The sequence below is a fragment of the Nicotiana attenuata genome, unplaced genomic scaffold, assembly GCF_001879085.1.
Source record: "Nicotiana attenuata strain UT unplaced genomic scaffold, NIATTr2, whole genome shotgun sequence".
Lineage (NCBI taxonomy): Eukaryota > Viridiplantae > Streptophyta > Magnoliopsida > Solanales > Solanaceae > Nicotiana > Nicotiana attenuata.
This window is the reverse complement of record NW_017670729.1, coordinates 285824-310695: the sequence shown is the minus strand read 5'-3', so window position 1 is coordinate 310695 and position 24872 is coordinate 285824. Positions and strand designations below refer to the sequence as shown.

At 38.0% G+C, this 24872-nt stretch overlaps 1 protein-coding gene across 3 annotated transcripts; it reads right to left on the bottom strand.

The window, feature by feature from the left end:
- Positions 1-702: 702 nt before the first annotated feature.
- Positions 703-13360, bottom strand: LOC109242733 (lysine-specific histone demethylase 1 homolog 3). Of its 3 annotated transcripts, none has more exons than XM_019409584.1 (9): positions 13185-13360; positions 10566-12921; positions 7271-7412; positions 4734-7100; positions 4555-4648; positions 3762-4168; positions 2775-3488; positions 2569-2643; positions 703-1370 (listed from the first exon to the last, which is right to left on the bottom strand). In XM_019409584.1, exons 2-9 carry the CDS (start codon positions 12824-12826, stop codon positions 1305-1307), a joined length of 6126 nt encoding a protein of 2041 aa, XP_019265129.1. In that variant the 5' UTR covers positions 12827-12921; positions 13185-13360; the 3' UTR covers positions 703-1304. The 3 variants fall into 3 exon arrangements, with proteins under 3 accessions (XP_019265129.1, XP_019265130.1, XP_019265128.1); XM_019409585.1 differs by having other exon boundaries at positions 10566-12873; XM_019409583.1 differs by having other exon boundaries at positions 10566-13360.
- Between the last annotated feature and the right edge of the window lie 11512 nt (positions 13361-24872).

The following is a 24872-nucleotide window of genomic DNA, read 5'->3' as shown; positions in this document are numbered from 1 at the left end:
AAAGAGAAGACTCTCCTCCTGTCAAGTATTCTCTCAGCTACACGCTTAACCTGACAATAAAGGAAAAAGTATAAGATCAGATGGCGTATGTGAGAAATCAAAAGACTACAACCGCAAATATGCATAAAATGCATGCATTCATCTCTTCATCAAATGCAAACTTCTAATGCAGAATGAAAGTGCATTTGAATAACATAAGGTGCATTTAAATAACATAACATTTTCGTTGAAAGAAAAAGAGTACAAGGGGAAACAATCACCTCACTTTCAATAACAAAATGGCATGTAAATCCCCGAAGTTCCAGCACTAACCTTTGGAGCGAATAAAGATCAATCATCCCACTAGGGGGCAAGGAGAGGAAACGGAAACAGGATATAGAAAACTCACTTGTGTACTCCGTTTGTTCCCTCTTCTTTTTGCCTTCTTCACTGCATAATGCGTAGGAACTAGGAAACATCATGAACCAAGATCAAGCCACTTGGAGAAAATTGCCAAAAGCACACAGCTCAAAATGTTCTTTTGATTCCATGGAGCAGTTCCACAGATCAGAGCAAGAAATTTGATATAGGATCACTAAGAGATTTCACCTTCAGACTTATCAAAAAAAATAATAATAATAATGATCTTCAGTAAATAAATTTATTTAAGGAAGGGAAAATGGAGAGTTTTGTTTTACTTATTCTGAGAAAAAAATCAGAAGATTTCAAAATGAAGTAAGGATATGATGCCTCAAAATGTTATGTATATTTGTTGCAACAATAACAATCCTAAGCTGTACACATACCAAAACTAAAGAAAAGTCAGAAGTGATTCAAAAGAGAACCCAGAACTGAAAGAAAGAAAGAAAGAAAGAAAGGGCTACTTTTTCCCTAAATAATACAGCTTCAAATCTGACTACCAATTGTAAACCTAATCTTGTTATCTCCGAAGGAATTCACGTCTATCAGCAGGAGTAGAAGTATAACATTCACATGGCAAAAATGTTTATCTTTTCAACCGACTTTTCCACCTTGAGAATGTTTTTCTTGCAGGCACACTGCTACAGAAATGTCAAAAGTGCCAAATTTATGGCAGGACAATTGATCAGTCTCTGACTATTAACAGATCCACAAGATGCTCAACAAAACGGTCTTGTCTTTCTTGCCTGCAGCTCTATAGACAACTAGCTTAGCAAGGATCATTTTTTAATGAGGAAGACATTCCTCACTCGCCAATGATTGTGGTATCCACTAGTGAACAAATTGATCAGACCAATCACGCTGTGGCAAAGCATCAATAAGGATGATTATTCATCCGTGGTCCATTATGATTTTGCACCCGGCTTCATCAGCATATACCTTTCTATCAACTTGTCAACGAAATCTCTAATCTGCAGATTTACCAATACAACAAATCAAAGGCAGAGAAGCAACGAAAAGAGAAAACAAATATCAAGCACATTGAGCAAGTGCTATGAAAAATACAAGTATTTCTTTCGAGTAAATCTCCAAACAGATCCATATAATTCTTGGTCTTTTTTATTTTATCATAATAATCCTTGGTATTTTGATCCCAACTGTATCCATTGTTCTCACTTTGACCTACACGCATTCTTTTTTAAAGGCGACAATCTGCCCATTACCGGCAAATGGGAGGTGCTGTCCTAAGTGGCAATGGAGGGTACAATATGATTACAGCGTGGGAGAGAGGGGACAGTGGCACTGTTAAGAGTGTGATAGAGGGAGTCAGAAACAAGGGAGGCCAGAAGCAGGGTATGGGATTTGCTGGGAAAGAAGAAGACTATATTGCTGGTGGGAGTGGGGTGGTGGAGGTGGACCTGCAACTCCTTTTCCTTCATTTCCTTTTGCATGCTATGTTGCGCGGACTCTCCAAAATGTAGCCACACCCGTGTCGGATCCTTCAAAAATGCACTACTTTTGGAGAATCCGACACGTATCCGGCCACATTTTCGGAGAATCCGAGCAACATAGTTTGCATGTTTCTTTTCTTTCAATTTTTTTGTTTTCAGAACCTTTTGCTAATAACTATTTTGCCCTGAATTACATCAAAACACTCTCACTGAGGGGTTTCAAATGGGATTTAGATCGGTGCTTTTGAATAATGGGAGATAATCCAACCAGCCTACTGTTTTATCCAGATCAACATGATTGGGCTGATATTGATTCAATGGATTTCCACTGGTAAATACTTTGGTTGCTCTGGGTATTTGGGCTTAAATTGACACTACTCTCATGGTAGGCCATGAAATCACGTGTTTTCATTGGCGATAAACAAATGGACCAATTAAAATCAAGATCGCGACTATGTTATAACAACTCGATTAGGAACAAATTCATGGCTGAGGGCACGGTTAGGGTACTGTTTTGAGATTACTGTTTAATCAAGATTGGGACTATGTTACAACAACCTAGGAACAAATTCATGGCTGACGGCACACTCAGGATATGGTTTTGTGAATTACTGTTATCGAAAGGTGAAGGCATGGAGGAAGACATAAATAAGAAAACTACTCAACTGAACCTATTAAACGATGTAAAAAGATGACATCAACTGAGAGCAGTTTGTACCTTGTTTTTACGTTTGAAATCAAGAAATTCGTACACCAGCATTGACTTTTCAGCATCCGTGGCATGTTCCATTACCTTGAGTTTGGAACAAGATCAGTTCACAAAGGATAGATATAAAAAGAGTAAAGACCCCAAATTATGGGAAAAAAAGATTAAAGAATCCAATAGGCTAGATAACTAGAGGTGAGACATGACAGAAATCAGACCTTTGTAGCAGTTTTCTTCATTATTGATTTATACCCTTCCTTATCGAGTTTCCGTGCTTTATAAAGAGGCATCAGCAAAGATCCAACATAATCTACAACAGCCTGCTTGATTCTTTCTGCTCCTCTCGGCTGATCATGCAACATCTCTTTATTTACAGTAATTTGTGAAGCAGAGCTCTCACACACTAACACATCATGCTTTCTCATAAGCATTTTGGAACTCATGTTTGAATCCTCTTCATCAGTGACATGCATCACTGGATCATAGAAATCAGAATTAGCAGCAGCTGCTTGACATTGCCACATTTCAATGGCATTGTAATCCTTTATCCCTATACTACTTGAGCTATCAACCCAAGCTTTGGTGAATATACTACTATCTACAGGTGCACTTTCTCCTGAGTGCTCCCTAAAATTAAACTGACATGCATTGTCATTTGAGAGGCTACGCTGCGAGCGATTATCAACAGACATTCTTGAACTGTCAAGGTTCACACCAGCAGCAGAAAAATCAACAGACCAATCCCTCACTCGGCAGTTGCGGGAGTCTATTTCAGATAAGCAATCTTGCCTTCCTACTGCACCACCAGGCCAATTCCTTCTGATGTCAGACTCATCATTTGCATATTGTTCCCGTCTAGCAAATTTGTGAAATGAGGGTATCTTAGGAAGCTGCAGAGGCATGTTACACTTAGCACCAGATGAAGCATAAGCCTGCAATGAAGTGTAATTATTGTACAGCAGCCTAAGAGGAGCCAAGATCTATTTGAGGAAAAAAACATTAAACAGATAACAAAATTTGCAATGTAGAGCAGCCCAAAATTAACATAACAAAAGAATCCGACATTGTGTGTTTCCCCTTTTTCTAATAATTCGCATACTCGAGGAATAACCCAAAAACCAGTAAAATGTAGCATATTCCCAGATTGAAACAATGAATCAATACGATCAATAAATCTAGGGGATGATACATTATAAGGAACTAACCTCAGCAGCTGCAAGAGCAGCAACACGAGCTGCTTCTGCAGCGGCGAATGCAGCCTTTTCATCCTCAGACATGGGAAAATCTTGCCTTTCCTCAGTGGTATCATTTTGCCTTCCTACTGACGCTTGAGAGGTTGATGGTTCAACATCTGGAATAGTTTCTAACGTGGCTAGCTTGACATTCAGCTTCTTGTTGTTGGCATTGCGAATTGGTGGTTTTCCAGGTGCTCCAGTGTGTTTACTCTTTGAAGTATCAGCAGTAGTGGATTGCCTTAATAATTTCAGACCACCATTAGCAGCCTTCTCCTTTCGAAAAATTTCTATCCACACATTGACAAGCTGACTTGCTATGGCACGTATGTCACGGCTAGTATGCACACAGACTTTTTCTTTTACAGTTTTCCCGATACCTGAATAAAAGATGACAACAATAGGATCAATAAAATCAATACAAAGACGAAGCAAATGCACCAGTGATATGATGATTATAATGATCATTAGCAATTAACGGATATACAACGCAAATACTTTGGGTTTAACGCATAGAAACTCAAATGCAAGAAATGGTTATAGAGAATATAGATGGCCCCGGTGGCACATGCAAGTAATAATTAGGAGGTAACAATTAGCTTATATCAACAATATGGGGAAAAAGCCGAACAGTTTCAAAGAATATTGCAGAACTGCATCTCCAACCACCAACCCCCGAAATACTCAAAAAAAGGTTAACATAATAGATGACTAGAAGGAGAGCAGAATAGGAGGGATGGGGGGTAGTTCCTTTTCTCAAAGGTACCTGACAGTCGGACTGCAAGCAAATCAGTTGAAACCTTTACTAGTATACGAACACAATGACGCAAGAGTTGGGTCCCATCTTTGCCCAAGGAGTCCTGTGACCAACAAACATGAGTCAGACAACAAGCAATCTGTGGTCGACAGATATGGCATGAAACTGAAATATGTGAGGAATCATACCAGCATCCACAAATTAAGTGTGCTAAGGCCTTCTTTAGTTCCAGCAAAAGATCTCAACACTTCTACAGGAAGTTTCAACAGTTCTTTCGCGAGATGCAATCTTCCTGCTGTTGTGTTGGCATTACAGAACAAGTCCCTTAACAAATTTTCCCGGGTCAAAATCTGCACCCCATCCAAAGAGTTCTTGCACAATACACTTGAGAGCTCTACTGCTTCAAGTCTCTTCATAATGTCCCTTATTTCACTCCTTTCAACATCCGAATGCCTCTTTGCATCCTCCATTGCCTCTACTTCTGCTGTGTAATCAGTGCCTGTAGTCAATATATCGATTATGCGCACAGCTTCTCGTAACCCACTCATCATTGCACCACCAACTGTGTCAGGGTGCTCCTTGCAAGTAGCTTCACCCGCAAAAAATATACAGTTCTCCACAGGCCTGCCCAATATGTCATAATCTTCTCCAGATGACCCTACAGCCACATAAGAGTAAGCCCCATAGCTATAAGGATCTTTTCCCCAGTCGGTGACCACAGAAGCAACTGGATCAGGTACCCTGTTCTCACCATAAAGCTTGCGCAGAACCAGTAATGAATGCTTTACATGGTCAGAGGAGCTCATGTCCTGGCCATCTATAGCAGCTTTTCCAACCACTAACGCTATAAGAACAGGTGCCCCAACAGTTTTCTTGACATTCCAGAACATAAAGCATCTCCCCCTCTGGTCTGTTTCTTCTGCAGTCGCACCAAAGTAATCAATAGAATCGTCCCAAAATACTTCAGGAAACTCCAACACAACTTTATTAAGAACACCAAAGCCGAGCCGTTGGATAGACAAATCTTTCCAGTAGGGTAAAGGTGGTGAAAATTTAATGGTTTCTGCCTTAAGACACCCTAATGGAACTGTAATAAGGACTGCATCTCCTGAAAACTCTCGTCCATTTGACGTAGAAACTTTTACCTTGTTAAATAAGTCATTTTTTGTCGGAATGTCTTCTTTGCAATATGAAATATCAGTAACAATGTGGTTTAAGTGAACGCAAAGTCCCTCACGCAGAGATTCAACAACGGAGCTGTAGCCGCCTTTAATCATACAATGAGCTCCACCAAAACCTCCATATGCATCATCCTGATTCCAATAAGGAAGAGAGACTTCTTTAAGTAATGCAGCACAACCATACTCCAAGTTGGCAAAATGCCAATCCATTACCCTCCTCTCAAGAGGGCTCAAGATCTCTATCTTAGAACTAAGATTTTGAGAAGTTCCCCCATCAGGAAGTGTCATGGATTCCACTGCTGTTACTGATGATTTTTGTGGTTCATTACCCATATGATTTCTTGCAAAACGAGCCTTGCGACGTCTCTTAAGTGCATATTCTAAACCATCCTCCAAAGACATCCGCATCGCATGCTCCCCTTTTTGAGCAACCAACAGTACCATATCATCCAATAAGCTATTGAATTCTGCTTCCAATGCTTCATCTAGATCTGCTGGTACTTTCTGGCCAGTAGCTACATCGTACAGTGGACAATCACTGTTCAACACAGTCAATTCAAGACCCAACTGTGCACAAATCAATGAAGAAGGATCCGGTCTTCTTTCAGTCGCCACATCTGCCTCAATACCGGTAATAATGCTAGCACCAAGGTCAACTGGGACAGAGAGAGATGAGCGATCTGTAAAAACACGACCACCTATTCTACTTCTGGCCTCGAGCACGGTAACATGGAATCCTTGGCGTTTCAGGTGCCGTGCTGCGGTTAGGCCAGCAGGACCAGCACCAACAACAATTATTCTTTTTTTCCCTTTTTCATCACAACATGTGTTTTGCCTCTGACTCCCGAATGAGTCAGGTGGGAACCCACAAGTATCTTCTGAAATCACAAGATGTTTATCGGCTGTTCTACCATCAATCTCTGTATTGTTAGGAGGCAAAAAATCTGGATGTACAATATTCTGTAATTCACTATCCTTAACTTCACCTGAAGGCACTGGACCAACTGAACCTAAATCAAATGGTTGACAGGGTGACTGTATATCAAGATAACCATTTACCCGCAAATCATCAGCAGGACATTCTCGTTGCTCCGATAGAGTAGATAACTCTATGGCCGGCCTATCAATGAGCTGGCAATCAGTTCCACTGTTTTCTATCTTTTTCCCTTCATCAGATGAAACATCATTCTTCTCTGGCATGACAATCTCAGAACTCTTTGACCTCCCAAGAATAAAAGAAACTCCATCATCCGTATCAGTAACAGGAGCTCCAGTGTTTTCTACAAATTTTTCTTCTTTCAAAATTTTCAAGTTGTGGTCGACACCATTTTCAGCTTTATCCTTTTCTGAAGCAATTCCAAAATTTATGTAGCCCTGTTTAAAAGTGGTTAAACTGTGAAAATTAATGATAAACTAGCAAGCAAAGAGAACTTCATGAACCAAAAATAGTTTAACGTAGAAGGATCATATTAAAAAAGAAGGGCAGATCTCCAGCTTGAATAAGAAAACTCCAATGTGAACTTGGAGGATTGCAAAATACTTACACAGTGATCAAGAAATGAATAGATTTGCCTAATTAAAGAAGCCCGAGGTGATTCATCCGCCAAAGGGGTTTCAGACACTCCACATTCTGAAAGAGGTAAGACACGACTGATGTCTTTATTCCAAAGGCTCAAAATCTCATTCCTACATCACAACAAAGATTCACCAACCAACAGAAGTCAATAATGAAAATATGAAAAACAACAAAGATTGAACTGCATCATAAAGGAAAGTTAACATGCAGTAAATTCCCTGATCCCGAACTGTACGCAAGTTAACAATGGAAAGTGCCAAAACCAAATTCCTTAAGTCACAAAACTCAGATTTATAATAGAGATAACAAAGAAGCTTTCAGGAATAGTTACTAGAGAGAGTTTTTTTATATTACAGAAATCCCGGTTTTTGGCCTGACTCAGTTGGTGCACCCGCCTTCCCCTCTACCGTTGTTCTAAGAGAGAAACCCTGTTAAAAAGAATACCCGGAACAATATTCTAATTGTCTATGCATGTGCATACATAAATTACCTGCCTAAGAGTGGCTTTAGAATAAATTATATCAGAAGAGGTGAGGTGGACATGTATAAATTCCAGTACAGGCTGCAGTTAGGGTAAGGTGAGAACCCTAAAGACCCATCCACCTGCATTACACGAAAATTTTAAATTTTTTTAGTTCAAAATTTTCTTTTTCATCTAGAATTTCTCTTATATTATCACCTTCCTAAATGAATCATCACCTCTCATGTTCCTAGTTCAAAAGTTTGCGGCACTCATGAATGCTATGTTTGGTTGAGAAGAAAGGGGGATTGGAGGAGCGGAAATGGTAATGGGGGATAGCAGTGCTCATGAACGCTGTCTTATCCTCCCCTCCCCTTCTTGGAACCAAAGATAATGTAATAGTATTCTCGCAGGATGCATCATGGAATGATTGGGACTTTGAATCTTTAGATACATCTGGATCTAACAACCCGTCAAAAAATGAAACTACTTGCTCCCTTCTCTTACGCACCACCAGAGTATGAACGAAAAGACACACAAACGAGGGTGGAACACCTTGTACTCCAACGGTTATGATAATTGCCTTCCAAGAAATTGACCCAGGTTCGACTCCCCAGATCCCATGGTGTGGGATAATACTCGGTATGTTATTGTTGTTGTTGTACTAGAAAGTATATTTAGCTCAAAATGATCTAAAATACTAAACAAAGTAAAACAACATAATATTGGACAAAGCAAATAGCTCTTTGGTTCATCAATGGTTATCACAGTAGTTAGACCATAAGAGAGGACACCAATGCACAACAGAAACCAATGAGTTGTTCCAATTATATAGCCAACTAATCAGATAAAGTGTGCTGTTCAAAAGCCCCCGCCATATCACTAAAAATATTAAGTAACTTTTTCCCCTTTTTATTGCTAACAAAGTATATATTTCAAATAGAAACACATTTAGAGCTTCAAAAATCAACATTGACATGTGCTGTGTGCATGTTAAGCAATTTGAGCTTTAAAATACATCAAGGGTTAGTAGATTGACATATATTGTGTATATCAGTACATGCATTCATCAACCATAAAGTGGGATGCTGATAAAAGTTCCTTACTTGTATTTATGCAAGACAGTCGATCATTTCAAGATTTAAATAGATGAATTTTTCAATAGAAACAGCATTTAGAGCTTCAAAAATAAACAATAATATATCTTCTATTTATGCAAGACAGTCGATCATTTCAAGATTTAAACTGACGAATTTTTCAATAGAAACAGCATTTAGAACTTCAAAAATCAACGATAATATATACACCTATTGTGTGGAGTGCGTACATGTTAAGCAAGTTTAACTAAAAAAAAGCATCAAGTGTAAGAAGATGATAACGATACATTTCATTCAAAAGGCAAAAACCGCCATACTTATCTGTAAGAACTAAGACGGCAGGAATACCAAAATAATTCCATGCATGCATAGATATTTTTCGCAAAGATATATGCCTGTTTCAATGAATAAGATAATGCATTAAACTAATTTGTACTGCAATCACTCTTAGTTGACAAAATTTTACAAAGTAACTAGAAGGTTATGTGATGCGTTACATTTTCATGCAAAATCAGGGTGTGGTCTAGCGGTCAATGAAGTGGATGAGAACCATGAGGTCTCAGGTTCAAATCCCAATGGAGTTACCGGGTAGTTGTCTAAGCCTTAATGGACAGAGTTACCGGGTAGTTGTTGCTAGTGGGAGGTAGCAGGTATCTCATGGAATTAGTCGAGGTGCGCGCAAGCTGGCCCGGATACCACGGTTATCCAAAAAAAAGCCCCCACCATATCATTGAGAGAGAGAGAGAGAGAGAGCAAAACGAAAGAATAAAGTTCAAAATCCAAGAGAAAAGGGGAAGAAAGATACTAGCCCCTAAAGGCTTTAGTCTAGTGGTAAAAGCACAGCTTGTGATGTGTGGGTTAGGCTCACGCCACAACTTCGAACCTTGCGACGAACAAAAGCCTGGTATTTAAATAGAGAAAGGTAGAGGGGCGGGCCTATTATCCACCAAGTCTCAAACCATTCGCCACTAGTGCTCGGGGATTTCTCAGTTATCATAAAAAAGGGGAGGAAAGATACTATGCTTTCAAGGCATACTTTATATACACTAAGCCTTCAAGTCATAAAACTAGCATCTTTCTTGGGCTTAGATGCCTTCTCCTAGTAAAAAGCAAAAAAGACACTTCAGTTTTCTCTATGCATTCAATTCAGCATCATAACTATCAAAACCAACACATGTAAGATGTAACAAATCATACTCAATGTCAGCAAGGAGAAGAGGAATTGTTTGCAATGTCATCTGTCCAAAAGAGAAAAGAACTTTTTGCAATGTCATCCCAGTATTTACTGAAACTAACAAGATACAGGACCATTTTCCAAGCATCATTATTTCTTATATCTTTCCCACCAGACTAGGCAGAGATAACCCTTGTGGATTATGTTGTTAGTTACAAATTAAAATATTAACTAAAACTTTCTCCCTAGTTTTTACTCTTAGGAAGGGTTATTATCTAATGGTTCTTCAAGGAAAGCAGGAGCCAGGAGCATATTTATTTTTCTATGCAAATAGCCAGGGACTAGTTCATTTTTTTTTTTTTTTGGCAACAATGAATTGAGCAGAGATCAGAATGACCCCAAAGCAACAAAAATAAAGGAAAGATTATAAACATAATTTAGTTATCTCATGGACAATCTCTTGTAAGGAACTTAAATAGTACATTTACTAGAAGACTGGATATGGTATTCAGAGTACAAGATCTGTCATTACCTGCATTCTAGATATTCCAGGAGTCCACCTTTGCGCTTCAGCACCTCCTTAAACTTGATTCTTTCTACTGGCCCAACTTCACGAGCTTTCAGCCCAACAGATACTGCTGCTGCCCCGCCATTTTTAGTATCCATACCTATCAACATAGACTCGAGCTTCTCTCTTGTTCTGAAGGAATGTCTACCATCTCCATCCTGATGACTGAGAAGAAAATCTTGCCCATGCACCAGAATTTCCCAATCAACATCACCCTCATAGGCCATGTCCCCGTGCCTACGCTTTTTGATCTTACGTGGAGCACGTTGACCAGAAAAGAGTCTCTGCCCTTTTCCCTCGGTAGCCAGTTGAGACTCAGTTTCTTCAGCAATGTTTTCATCACATTCTGGTGTAATTGATGGAGAAGATGTGGCATCAGCCTCATCATCTCCAGTAACAAATTCACGACTTTGATGATTGGCACCTTCACAATTCTCATCAGCCAGTTGACTCGGATGGAAAGCTGAAGCGCACTTGCGCAATGAGGTGGCAGAATTATCAATAGTCATTTGTTTAGAAGAACCATAGATGTCATCACCATTCTCCATGCTTTGGTCCTCGTGCTTCATCTGGCTGGCAACTTTAACTTGCTGATTCCTTTCTATAGCCACTGGAGATAACCCACCCTCAAACACTTGACCATCCTCCTTTGACAAGGAAACTGGAGCACAAGCTTGGTCATCAACAGAATCACCAGAAATTCGCTGCTCATCATAAATGTCATTTGAACGCTTATCTGCTGCAACAAAATCAGGCGTCAAACAAACTTGAGCATACCCACAACCTTCCGCGCCTGTCTCCTCCTTGGCTGCAGGTGGGCCTTCTAAAAGGCAGGTGGATGGCATCAAAGTTTGAATACACACATTTCCAATGCTTCCTAGTGGTTTATCAAGTTTGTTCAATAACTGAACGCTTCTACAAGAACCTGAATCATCTGCTTGGCTTGAAGAGCAAATTTGATCATCTACATGAGTTTCCTGGCTGCTTAAAATTGCATTTGAGTTCACATCCATATCAGCATTGAACTTGGTTTCTGACACAGGATGCTCAAACTCAAGCTTCTCGATATTCTCAGGAGTACTGGTATGTACAGACGAAATATCACGACCTGCTGTTATTGAATGATCACTAAAACCGTCCTTGGAAGCAGACTTTTCATGACAATTAGGCCAGTTCTTCAAGAGACCCTCATCATGAAGATCCTTACAATTTCCACCCGCAATATCATTCACACTGGCAATTTCCTCTTCACTAAGTTTAATGTGACATTTGATCTCACCATCTAGGACACCTGAGACCTTAATGGAAGATGCATCATCTATCTCATTGCTTGATTTCAACAACTCATCATTGTTCAATGCAGAAGAAGAAAGCTCTGGCCATGAAAGGTGTTGGACACATTCTTCCTTTATGGGCATTAACTCACCTGATTTTGACTGCATATCTACTGAAACGCTATCAAGTGCCACGCGCACACTCTCATTGGATTCAGGAATTTCTTCAACCAATTTCCGGCACATACTTACGGAAGAAACGGTTTCTGTTGCAATAGGGCTCGAGTTCAAAACATCACATAAAGCTTCACTTTCCTTCCCTCTTTTCAACTGCAAAGGACTGTGGGATCTCTTAATCAAACCAGATTGTGTTTTCTTCAGAAAAGCTGATAGTGAATCTTCTAGAATGCCACCATCAATGCAATTAGGAGAGCTTTTTCCACTCTTTTTATCACATAGCAAGGAGATATCCCCAGATACCTCCACTTTCTGTGGCTCCAAAGCAAGCTTTGGCCTCTTACTCTTTCTCTTATTTCCTTTCTCAAAACCTTTATTGATTGTCCCTTCAGATAGACAATCCACATCTGACCGATCCTTTTCCACAATCTTGGCCATTACGTTCACAGACCCATCTAGAGATTGCACTGTCAAATTACTTGAACTTTTCCCAATAGTTGATACAGATCCACTATCCTTCTTAGGACCCTTCAACTTTTTCCTAAAACTAGCTAAGGTATCATCCATGCCAACCAAATCTTCATCCTTAACCGCTGCTTTTCGAACCACAGCCTTGTTACTACCTAGTTCCACCTTGACTTTTTTCAAGTTCTTTTTGCTTTTTAGCTTCAGTAAAGACCCAATAGGCTCATCATCTCCTGAATCAAACTCCATCTCGACACGCTTCTTAGGTGCTATCTCCAACCCTAATTTGATATTCTCTTCCTCCCCCATGCCTCTAGGGCATCAATCAATACACTCCCCTCCTCCACATGTAAACCCTAGCCAAAATTCCATCAACACATTCAATATACAACCATTCCAGGGTACTGAATCAGCAAAACAAATCCAGAGTTCATAAACACAACAACATTCATATCCAAAAAAAACACAAATCTTCTTCCTTTTCCAGAAAATTAGAGCCAATGCAAACAATTAATAATACTATTTCAGTTTTTCAGTTAACTAAAAGTACATTCAAAATTAGAGCCTATGAATTGTTAACAACTACGAACAGCCCAAAATTGAGATGAAATAGTAAGAAATGTTAGAAAATTAGGGTTTTTTGAGGGGGCAAAAGGAAGGATCGGACCTGAACGTTGGAGCTGTGTGTGAGTGTCTGAGGTCGCGTGAATGGAATCTTCTAGAGAGAGAGAGTGAGAAAAGGGAGGAAACGCCCTTGCGCACGTTAGCGTTCACCGGCTAAAGGAAGAGAAGTTCGGCCACGGCCTAAAGCACACTGCGCCTACTGTCGAGGGACGTTGATATGATATGACGGTAAATTTTTAGGGACTTTACACATAGACCCGCTTATTTTTTTGTGTGTGTAATATTAGCCTTGTTTGACCTTGACCCAGGGAAGTAAATGATTAGAGAAAATCGGATTATGCAACCTAGATTGATACATCATTTTTTAATTTCTATTATTAACATGTCATTTAGTTCTATAAATAGACACTTATAGCATGTTTAGCCAAAATGGAGAAATCAGCTTATTTTGAAAAGTGTTTTTTTTAAAAGTGCTTTTGAAAAAAGTACTTTTTGAGAGAAACAATTTGTGTTTGGCTAATTACTCTGAAAAGCACTTTTGAGCAATAATTTGTGTTTGGCCAAACTTTTCAGAAAGTGCTTTTAAATATCAAATTACAAATAAGGACATGAGTAGATTTACTTTATAGTTAATATTATAAGTAAATAAATAATCTCAAAATTTTGTTAGTACATGCAATAATTAAATATTTTCATTTTATTTAAGTAAAATATAAAAATAAAATTAAAAAGTACTTAATTCTTTTAATATAAGTTAAATATATTAAAAATCATTCAACAAATATAAAAGCATTCACCGCAAAAGTCACTATATATTAGAAAGCAATCATAAAAATAAGAAGAAATATTTATACATTAATATCCTAAGTATTAGGTTTAACGGTTATTTTGGTATATACTATATTTTGTTAAGGGCATTTTTGGTAAGAATAAAAGTCAAAACTGCTTCTGCTTCTGCTTTTGGGAAGAAGCTGCTTTTTTCTGCTTCTCAAAAATTGCTTCTGCTTCTTCCCAAAAGCACCTTTTTTTCCTCAAGAATGCTTGGCCAAACACCTCAAGTTAGGGGAAAAAAACTGCTTTTGGGAAAAAAGCACTTTTGGCCTCTTGAGAAGCTTGGCCAAATTGTGACGACCCAAAGGGGTCATCACTTGTTTTCTTACCCATTCCGTACTTCTGAGGCCTTGAAAACTTCATCTAGGGTCGCCTCGATTTGCGTACGCAGTCCGGGCGCGTAGCCGAAAAACTTAAATATGAATTCCGTGAGAAAAACACTAAATTTTGATATTAAATTGACTATGTTTGACTTCGGTCAACATTTTAGGTAAACGGATCCGGACCCGGGACTTGGGCGTACGCCCGGAATCAAATTCCGAGGTCCCAAGTCCGAGAAATAATTTTTTGTGTGAAATTATTTTTGGAAATAATTAATGAAATTGGAAACGAAAATTGATTATAAGACTATGGTATCGGGACCGTATTGTGGTTCCGGCGCCCGGTACAATTCTTATATATGATTTAAGCACTTTCTGTAAAGTTCGGTTGAGAACGGACGTCGTTCGACGTATTTCAGACTTAAAATGGGAATTTGATGTTCTATGAAAAATTTGGAAGAAATCATGAGCTTTGAGGCTTGATTTGATGTATATGATGTTATTTTGGCGATTTGATCGCACGGATAAGTCCGTAGGATGTTTTTGAGGTGGTGTGTATGTTTGGTTTGGAGCCCCGAGGGCTCTGGTGAGTTTCGAGTAGGTTCCGGGATGCCTTAGGCTTAAAATACCAGATCTTGCAGGTTCAGGAAAATATCATTTACAATCATTACTCACCTCGAACCGGCGAAATCTCTAGCTCGCGACGCCTTTGCCCCTCAAGTCGGCCTCCACGCGCGTCGAATCTATCCAAAACCACAACGAATACGTCACAATATGCCAATGGAACAATACCCAATCGAAAATTATTAAAAATCTCGAAATTGGCAAAACCCGAGCCTCGGGCCCACATCTCGAAAATCAGAAAATTTTACATCAATGGGTTCCTTATCTCGCCACGAGTCTATACATATAAAGATTACCAAAATCGGAGTCCAAATGACCCCTCAAATCCCCATTCTTAACTCTCTTAAGTTCAAGCCCTAACCTCCATTCTAACTCCTTAATTCCTTAGTTTTTCAATCTAAATTCACAATAAAAACGTGTTTTTAGTTCATAGGACTTACCTCCAATCAATCCCGTCGAAACTCTCTTCAATCCCATCCAAAAGCTCTCAAGGATGCTCAACAATGGTGAAAATACTTAGTTCGCGGATGAAATGTTAATAAAAACCCTTCTGTCCAGCTGCCCTTCCTTCTACGCGATCGCAACCCCAGGCTTGCGATCGCATTGAACAAAATTTCCAGCTCCATTTTTAACACTACGCGATCGCACAAACATCCCTGCGATCGCAATGACCAAACACTTTACCTTACGCGATTGCAGACGCACCCACGCGATCGCGATGAACAAAAATCCAAACTCCCAAGATTTCTCTATGCGATCGCAATAACACTCCTGCGATCGCACTGCATGAACTCTTGACACTACGCGATCGCGAACACTACACTGCGATCGCATAGAGCAACTGACCAGCCCCAAAAATCCTTCTATGCGATCGCAAAGCCTCTCCTGCGATCGCATAGAGCAACACTCTGCAGCACTGACCTGCAATTTTCTGCAACATCCAAAGTCCCAAAAAAACCTTCCGTTGGCCATCCGAAATCACCCAGGCCCCTGGGACCTCAACCAAAAGTATCAACGCATCCTAAAATATCATTCAAACTTGCTCCAATCATCAAAACACCTCAAACAACACCAAAACCACCAAATTACATCGAATTCAAGCCTAAGTTCTTCTAAAACTTCTGAAACACGCATTTGATCAAAAACCCAACCAAAACACCTCCGAATGACCTGAAATTTTGCACACACATCCCAAATCACCTAACGAAGCTACAGCAACTCTCGCAATTCTATTCCGACCCTCGGATCAAAATCACACCTATCAACCGGAAATCACCAAAATACTAACTTCGCCAATTCAAGCCTAATTCTACACCGGACCTCCAAAATCACTTCCGATCACACTCCTAAGTCACAAATCACCTGACGAAGCTAACCAAATCATAAAAACTCCGATCCGAGCTCATATATAAATAAGTCAACTCTTGGTCAAACCTTTCAAATTCAAAGCTTTCAACTGAAACTGTTCTTTCAAATTCATTCCAAATTTTTCTGAAAACCAAAACCGACGATCTACAGTAGTCACAATACATAACACGGGGCAAGTTATGCCCGAGAACTGGCGATCAAAGTGCAGAAGCTCAAAACGACCAGTCGGGTCGTTACAAAAGGATAAATGTACATAGGTTCTAAATATAAGTAATTAAGCAATTATTAAGCCAAGTATGATTAAAAGCGATCGTGCTAAAACCTCGAAACCCGGGAATGCCTAAGACCTTCTCTCGGGTTAACAGAATTCATTGCCCGGTCTTCTGGTTTTGCGGACTTTTAAGACTGAGTCAAATTTCCTCTATTTGGGATTTAAAATAAATTGGTGACTTGGGACACCATAAATATTCCAAGTGGCGACTTTGAAATTCAATAAATAATCTCATTTCGATTAATGTCACTTTAATTGGAAAAACTCCCTATTCCCTTGGAAAAAGGAGGTGTGACAAAAACTTGTGGGTATAAGTTATGTTTCATATTTTTTCAACAAAAAAAAAAAGTGAAATATGTTTTGAAAACTTATGTCCAAACATATTTTCATCTTCAAATCAAACTTCAGCCAAATCAGTCTTTTCAAAACAAATTTGGGAATATATGGCCAAACACTAGCTTAGTGACTTGCAGATTATTATTTTTCAATAACAATATAGTACTCCCTCCGTTTCAATTTGTGTGAACCTATTTGAGTGGGCAGAGTATAAGAAAAAAAATGAAGACTTTGGAATTTGTGATATTAAACAAGTCAGACTATTTGTATGGCTATAATTCTTTTGAAACTTATGGTGGTAAACATGCCAGAGTGTTTGTGTGATTATAAAAGTTTCTCATTAAGGATAGAATTGGAAGATTAAGCTAAATTGTTTTCAAATATAGAAAGGGATCATTCTTTTTGGAACGGACCAAAAAAGATATAGGTTCACATAAACTGGAACGTAGAGAATAATATTTTTTGGCATGGTTAAGTTTTGGGTGACCACTCATTAGGTGTGTTCCCCCCCCCCCCCCCGATCAAGGTGTTTATGTTTATCTATAATTATTTTAAAAAATTAAAATAAATCATTTCAAGATGAAAAAGACCGACAATAAGATTATCGCAGAACAAAAAGATAGAAAAAATATTTTTATTTTCACATATAACATGAGTTCACAATTTTATGGATCATCATTTCTATGGGTTATATGTCTTAAACGTGTGTAACAATTTATTCCTCACAGGGCGGATCTACAGTCTAAAAAATTGTTCACGTGAACCGTGGTCCTCGGGTTAAAGTATAGATATGATGTGCATAAATTGACAAAAATAAATATAGATATTTGTTTAATTTTTTTTTTAAAAGTAATGGTGAACCCATTCTCCGGAAATTCTAAATCACTACAAAAAAATGGGTAAATTGCGGAGGTTTATTTGCGGAGGGTATAAGTAACCTCCGCAATTTGCATACTAGCCCCCATAGAATTATACAATTTACGGCGGTTCTAAAACTTTCGCAACCCTAAAATAATAGCGGGTAATTTATTTTACACTCCCTCCTTTTTTTTCCCAATCTTTTCAGAAACTTCCGCCTTTCCCAATCTTTACTCTCTTCTTTCTCTGATTTTCACTCTTAATTAAAAAGAAACTTCAGCCTTCCATGCTCTCTTCTTTCTGCTTGCCCCATGAATGTCGTTTGGGATTCATGAAGTAGTTTCATTTTTCCTTAATGAGATTTTAATGTTAAGATTTGAAATTGAGGTTTTAAGAATATAATTTTCCCAAACAACTAAAAGGCACGACTCATACAGATCTGTGGAATTTTGTTTTGGTCTTGGAATTTTTTTGGACTACAAGAGGAAAGAAGCAATGTGGGTGGCAAAGAATTTGCAAAGAAGTTGCATATTGAGAGGTAAGCATATCTATGGAAAATAAGCATCTTTCATACAAAATTAGGGATTCTTATAAGAACAGATCTATACATTTGTACCAGATTTTCCTTTCTTCATTGTTAATTGAAGTATTCTTTTAATAGTTGTGATTAATTTCGAAAATTTATATGCAATTTTATGCATGCACGTATGATAAATCAGCTTTGGGTGCATTAGGAATGAGGTTTCTATTTAGTATATTGAGAGGACTCAAATTTTCCAGTATTTTGGTTCCAATTGGCGTGAGGTTAACAGTGGTAGTGTTCAATTTGTCAAATATTTTTCTGTTTCGAGTATCATTTTTGTTGTTTTGATCAAATTGGACAGGAAGACTGATTTATCGGAAAATATAATTGAAGGTTTTGGGATTCTGTCGATATCGCAGGTAAGAAATTTATTTTTATACATTGCAGTACTATATTCACTTCTTCCACATATAGTACAAAATTGAAACAACTTGAAATAACAAAAAATTACTTAAACATGAATTGAAACGTACAAAATGCATTCTTACATGTCTCTTGACTTTATTTTTTTTTTGACTTCTTTAATCGATTAAAGCGAGAAAGCGGTCGCTTTTTTGAACACTGAGGTGTCTAAATATAATTTCTTGGCAAGTTCAAGGGGCCATCAATGTGTTCAGTCTTTAAGTAAAGATGATCCTTTTTTATCTATTAGAATAACATGTTATTTATGGCATATTGGTTTTATTTTTAATCTGTTGAGTGGACTTCCTATTGATAGCCCGTAGCCATATCTGCGATGTCTCTTTTAAAGTCATGAATAGTTCTCATTCTGCTAATACTTTTTTTTTTGGATGAAATCTCGTTCTGCTAATACTTTGCGACTTCTTTATCCCAAGTAAGCATCACAATGATGCCCGTCTAAGTAAAAATGGTCATTTTAATGCTACAGAATAACATGTTATTTACGGGAGAATGATTTTATTTTTAATGGATTTTATTTTTAATGCTTTAAGTTGGCTTAAGCTTGCTTTAGATAAAACTTAACATGTCCAAAGTATGAATAGTTTGTGCTACAAAGGTGCTTCTTTGTAGCAGTAGTTGTATTTTACATGTTGACACTTGGATGAGAAATGTATCATGTCTTGTCTGGTGTAAATATACATAAGAAGTTTTATGCTATAACACTAGTGGTTCTTCTGGCGTAATTAGTTTTAGTGGATTTGATGCACTTTAGAGTGCATGACTTTAAATAAAATTTTCTTCATTTGCTCATTATTTTTCATATAGATCAGATACACCATTTTATTCTATGGCCTATATTTTATTAAACAGTTCCTTATTTATTGAAGTAGAACATAATGCTTTTCTTACCCCTATATGTTCCAGACAGTTCCCAGTCAATAGTACAGACTTAACCCAAGTGGTTCTTCAGAATCAGTGGTTTCGTTAATTTTTTTCTCTATGGCATGATGTGGTTTGAGATGACTTTATAGGAAGTATCTTCAAAGGTTGTAACTTTTGCAGCCAAAGGGTTAGAACAACCAACACCACTAACCAAATGCTCACTCTCATTGTTGATTGCCTTCATTGGAAAAAATTTATTTTTAACAAAAATCACTAAATAAAAGCTACAGTAAATAAGTGTAACTAAGTTTCACTAAAAACTAAAATCAATACCTGAAGCTCAACAAAAGAGTTATATATCCTTGGCAAAGCATCAGGGTAGAAAATTCTACTATTCCCTTCTTGAAATTCCAATTCTTGATTTGGCATTGGGATCCATAGAACAAATCACTATTAGCAGCAGCATCAGCAAATATAGCTGAAGCTTCAGAAGAGATTATAGTGTTAAGATTTCCTTGAATGTAATTTCCTATAATATGATCAAGAAGTGAACAAGAAGGATGTTGCACATTGCATTCTTACTTATAGTTTGTAGACTCACTTGTCTTTGAATCTACTTATTNTAGTAGTTTTTTTTTTGGTAGTTTTAGGATTAGATGGGTGAAGGTTAGAATGTAACCCCAAATGTGCACACTTGCAAAAAGAACTTGAGAGTGGACGTCTAAGCTTGTTTGTGGGCTCATAATATATGCCTTAATTTTGCACATCTTGTCTTGCCTGAACACTCGTATGATTGTGTTGATGAACTGATTCAGAATGAGTTACATGCTAAGTGTGTGTGAGTTGTTACTTGCATCCTATGCTTGCATATGATACCTAGAACTTGCCCTGTGTGTTTGCAAAGCGAAATAGAAGTCGTTTGGTTTTAGAGATGATTGAGGCATTTCTTTGTGCAACCCTTTATACTTGAGAATCCACCTGTGCATATTACCATAGTTAACCCCTTTGAGCCTGAAGCCTGTTCTTTGATAACCCTATAATGATCTAAATCGCTGTGTTTGAATAAGCTAATTGTTTGAACCTTTACCTCCTAGAAGCACTTGAATCACTAAAGAATATACAAAAGTCAAAGTGTGGGGTGGGAGAGAGTTAGTGAAAAAAGGGAATCAAGAATGAAGGTTTTGATTGGTGAACTGGCATTGTACAATAAATCTCAGGAAAAAAAAAGAAGAAGAAGAAGAAGCCAGTTGTACCTAAAGAAAAGTGGGGGTCACAAGTGAAACAAAATGTGGAATAATGATTGGGTTGAACATAAAGGTGAAATAAAAGGAAGTGTGTATTAAAAGTGCTTAGGGAGGTTAGTCACTATATCCAAATATATCCTACCCGTCCCTTAGCCTACATTACAACCTATAAAGACCTCTTGATCTTTGACTGAATGGCTCGATTAGTAGAGTATTACACTAGGGGCAAGCTTATGGTGTGTCTGTGTGGCATGTGAATGCTCTTTGCTGAGAGTGAGTGAATTCTTTCTATATATGGTTCCTTGTTGTTGAATTTTATGTGTGTGGAACTTCTCTCAGATTTTGTTTATGTGAGGGCATGTGACTCAGGAAGAAAAAGTGAGTCTTCACTTCTGTTAGAGTAATTAGAGTGAGCACAAGTGTGTCTTGGCATGAGAGTCTGCATTTGAGATATGATTGTGCACTGCTTAGGTCGATCATTGATAATAGCAGGTGTGACATAAATTGGGGCAATGCATTGAACAGTTAGGCCTAAAAGTGTGGTTTAGTTTGCTCGAGGACGAGCAAAGGTTTAAGTGTGGGGTGTTGATAATAGGTGAATTTGACTATAATCACACCTTAAATAATCACCTTCTTGTGTAGTTTTAATGCTAAAAGTGATAACAAAATGCTCTTATTAGTGCTTTTCATGATTTGCAGGTGATATATGTATAAGGAAGGCTAAGGAGCAGTTTTGGGGTCAAAATTGGAGAAAAGAGGCCAAATGTGTAAATTCCCAATGAAGCTACGCCCTGCCAGCCCTTAGGATTCAGAAAAATGGTTTGGCCGCGGTTCTACCGTGACCGCGGCAGAACCGCGGTGGAAGGCAGCTTCAGAACTTTAGAGATTCAGAGAGGGTGATTGGCTACGGTTCTACCGCGACCGCGGCAGAACTGCGGCAGGCGCAGAAAAGTTCAGGGGTCAAAGTATCAAATACGGGATTTTTAGACCTAAACCCTATTTAAAACATTAGACTTCGCCCAAGAGAATGATTATTGATTCTCAGGGTTTCTTAGCAAGGAAAACCATTGTGAGAGAATACTCCAAACATCTTTCTTCTTTACTTTTGATTTTTATGATGAATTCTATCTTAGTTTATTTTCCCATAGCCATGAGTAGCTAAATTCCTTGTCTAAGGTTTTGATGGAACCTATTGGGTGATGAACTTCTTTTTTATGTGAATACAAATTGCTAGTTTAATCTCTATTTGTTCAACTTCGTATTTGTTGTAGTTAATTGACAGGATCCTCAATTAGCTGTGCCTATTTAGTGTGCATAACTTGGAAAAGAGTGCATATTTAGGGTATTGTTGAACAACACCACTCCTAGATTATTAGAGGAGTCTATAATTGCGGGTTTAACGGCGGGATTAGGGATAACGAAGCCTTGGGTGTAATCTAAAGTGAATCGTGCTAAATAAAGTAAGCTAGTGTGTCTCGGGAGAGTGCAATAGTAAATTACTGTGATTACTCAGGAGAGATTTACGGTAAGATTAGCGTTCATGATTGATAGAGATGTGGTGGTAAATTTGTATGAGCATAAACAGAAGGGATTCCATCAATAGGGGAAATCATTGCCTTAGCTTTTTATCATAATTGTTTACAACCTTATTAGTTTAGTTTACAGCTATTTAGTTACTTGCAAGCGTAGTTGTTAAAGAACATTCAACTGAGATTTGAATATTTGGGAAGCTGGTTCTGAAGAATTAGTGGGTCTGAAGATAGTGGTTGATAGGTTAACTCTCTGTGGATTCGACCCTGGGCGTAATACTCGGGTTATATTTGCAACGTCCGCAGAGTCCTTTTTATAAGGCATGGTTGGGCGTGATCAGTGCGCTATAAAAATCATGTCATTAAGAGAAACACACACATGTACACTTCCTGTTAGCAAACACGAATTCAAATGCTGCAACTCTTCTTACTGCTATGTGTTGCTAGAAAACCTGCCTATAGGAATAAATGTCAATGAATTATCTTTCAATAAATGACTCAACATATTTAATGGCAATCATGCCTATAGGATTTTGATCACTTCATTCACCATTGTCTTACACATATGCACTAGAAACCATACCCATAAGATTTTAATTATCCCATTTGCTATTGTATCATAATGCTCACTTAGAAAGCATGTTTATAAGGGGCTAAGCAAAATAAAATGGGCTCCAAACACTGATCTTTAAAGATCCTGCCTATAGGGTATAACTACTCGCTCTAAATTGTTAATGTTGAATTTCTTAAACGATGTTTACTGCTTATTCATACCACTGTCAGAAAAAATGAGTAATTCTGGGCTTTTCCAATAGATTTCATTGCTCCCTCTACTGCATAAATCACTTAGACACAGCGTCCCTATGGTTTAATAACCAAAAACATGTAATATCAATAATCAACATGTAACAACTATGTAATCTCGTCTATAAGATGGCACCTTGCATCTGAAACTGCATGCATGGGGTCACATAGAAACCATGTCTATAGGGCTTAATGGCTTTAATTTGGCTCAATTCTTAAACTGTCTAACGCTTAATGTGAGAATCTGCTCACGTGCATTTGTTGTCTAACCGTGGAGGCTAACTTGAACCCTTAATTGCTTTTACATGAAGTCAAACGTGTTTTGTATGTCGCCTAGTTTTATCATTTTTTTCAGCGGACTAAGTTAAGTCGAGGTCCAAACGCCTCCTGGGCCATAGGCATGGGAAGGGTAGTGCACGCATAAGGCACGGTTTAGAATCAACTAGTGCGCTTTAGGTAACAACTTAAAGATAGTAATCGGGTAGCAGGAGATGATAGTCTGTGCCCGCTGAATAATACGAGTAACACCCCATCTTGAGGGAGTTATGAAGTATTATTTATGTTGCGCGGGGTGATCCTTTAGGCTAAAAAATTTACGACCCCCCCTCACATCCTGTCTTTAAAATCAATTATTTGTGTAATAAAACTTCCCAAACTTCTTGCTTTCTTTGTTTGTCTAACTAATTCATATAATTCGAGTTTGGCCGGGACCCACACACTATAAAAAAACGGGTAAATTGCGGAGGTTTATTTGCGGAGGGTATAAGTAACCTCCACAATTTGCATACTAGCCCCCATAGAATTACACAATTTACGGCGGTTCTAAAACTTCCGCAACCCTAAAATAATAGCGGGTAATTTATTTTACACTCCCTCCTTTCTTTTCCCAATCTTTTCAGAAACTTCCGCCTTTCCCAATCTTTACTCTCTTCTTTCTCTGATTTTCACTCTTAATTAAAAAGAAACTTGAGCCTTCCATGCTCTCTTCTTTCTGCTTGCCCCATGAATGTCGTTTGGGATTCATGAAGTAATTTTATTTTTCCTTAATGAGATTTTAATGTTAAGATTTAAAATTGGGGTTTTAAGAATATAATTTTCCCAAACAACTAAAAGGCACGGCTCATACAGATCTGTGGAATTTTGTTTTGGTCTTGGAATTTTTTTGGACTACAAGAGGAAAGAAGCACTGTGGGTGGCAAAGAAGTTGCATATTGAGAGGTAAGCATATCTATGGAAAATAAGCATCTTTCATACAAAATTAGGGATTCTTATAAGAACAGATCTATACATTTGTACCAGATTTTCCTTTCTTCATTGTTAATTGAAGTATTCTTTTAATAGTTGTGATTAATTTCGAAAATTTATATGCAATTTTATGCATGCACATATGATAAATCAGCTTTGGGTGCATTAGGAATGAGGTTTCTATTTAGTATATTGAGAGGACTCAAATTTTCCAGTATTTTGGTTCAAATTGGCGTGAGGTTAACAGTGGTAGTGTTCAATTTGTCAAATATTTTTCTGTTTCGAGTATCATTTTTGTTGTTTTGATCAAATTGGACAGGAAGACTGATTTATCGGAAAATATAATTGAAGGTTTTGGGATTCTGTCGATATCGCAGGTAAGAAATTTATTTTTATACATTGCAGTACTATATTCACTTCTTCCACATATAGTA

What these genes read in the sequence shown, in the direction of transcription:
- LOC109242733 (XM_019409583.1), bottom strand. Translation starts at nt 12,826, where the DNA reads ATGGGGGAGGAAGAGAATATCAAATTAGGGTTGGAGATAGCACCTAAG. An exon ending in ATTCATTTCTTGATCACTGT is followed by an intron (nt 7,101 to 7,270) that starts GTAAGTATTTTG and finishes ACTTTTAAACAG; the next exon opens with GGCTACATAAATTTTGGAAT. An exon ending in CTGCTCTTGCAGCTGCTGAG is followed by an intron (nt 3,489 to 3,761) that starts GTTAGTTCCTTA and finishes ACTTCATTGCAG; the next exon opens with GCTTATGCTTCATCTGGTGC.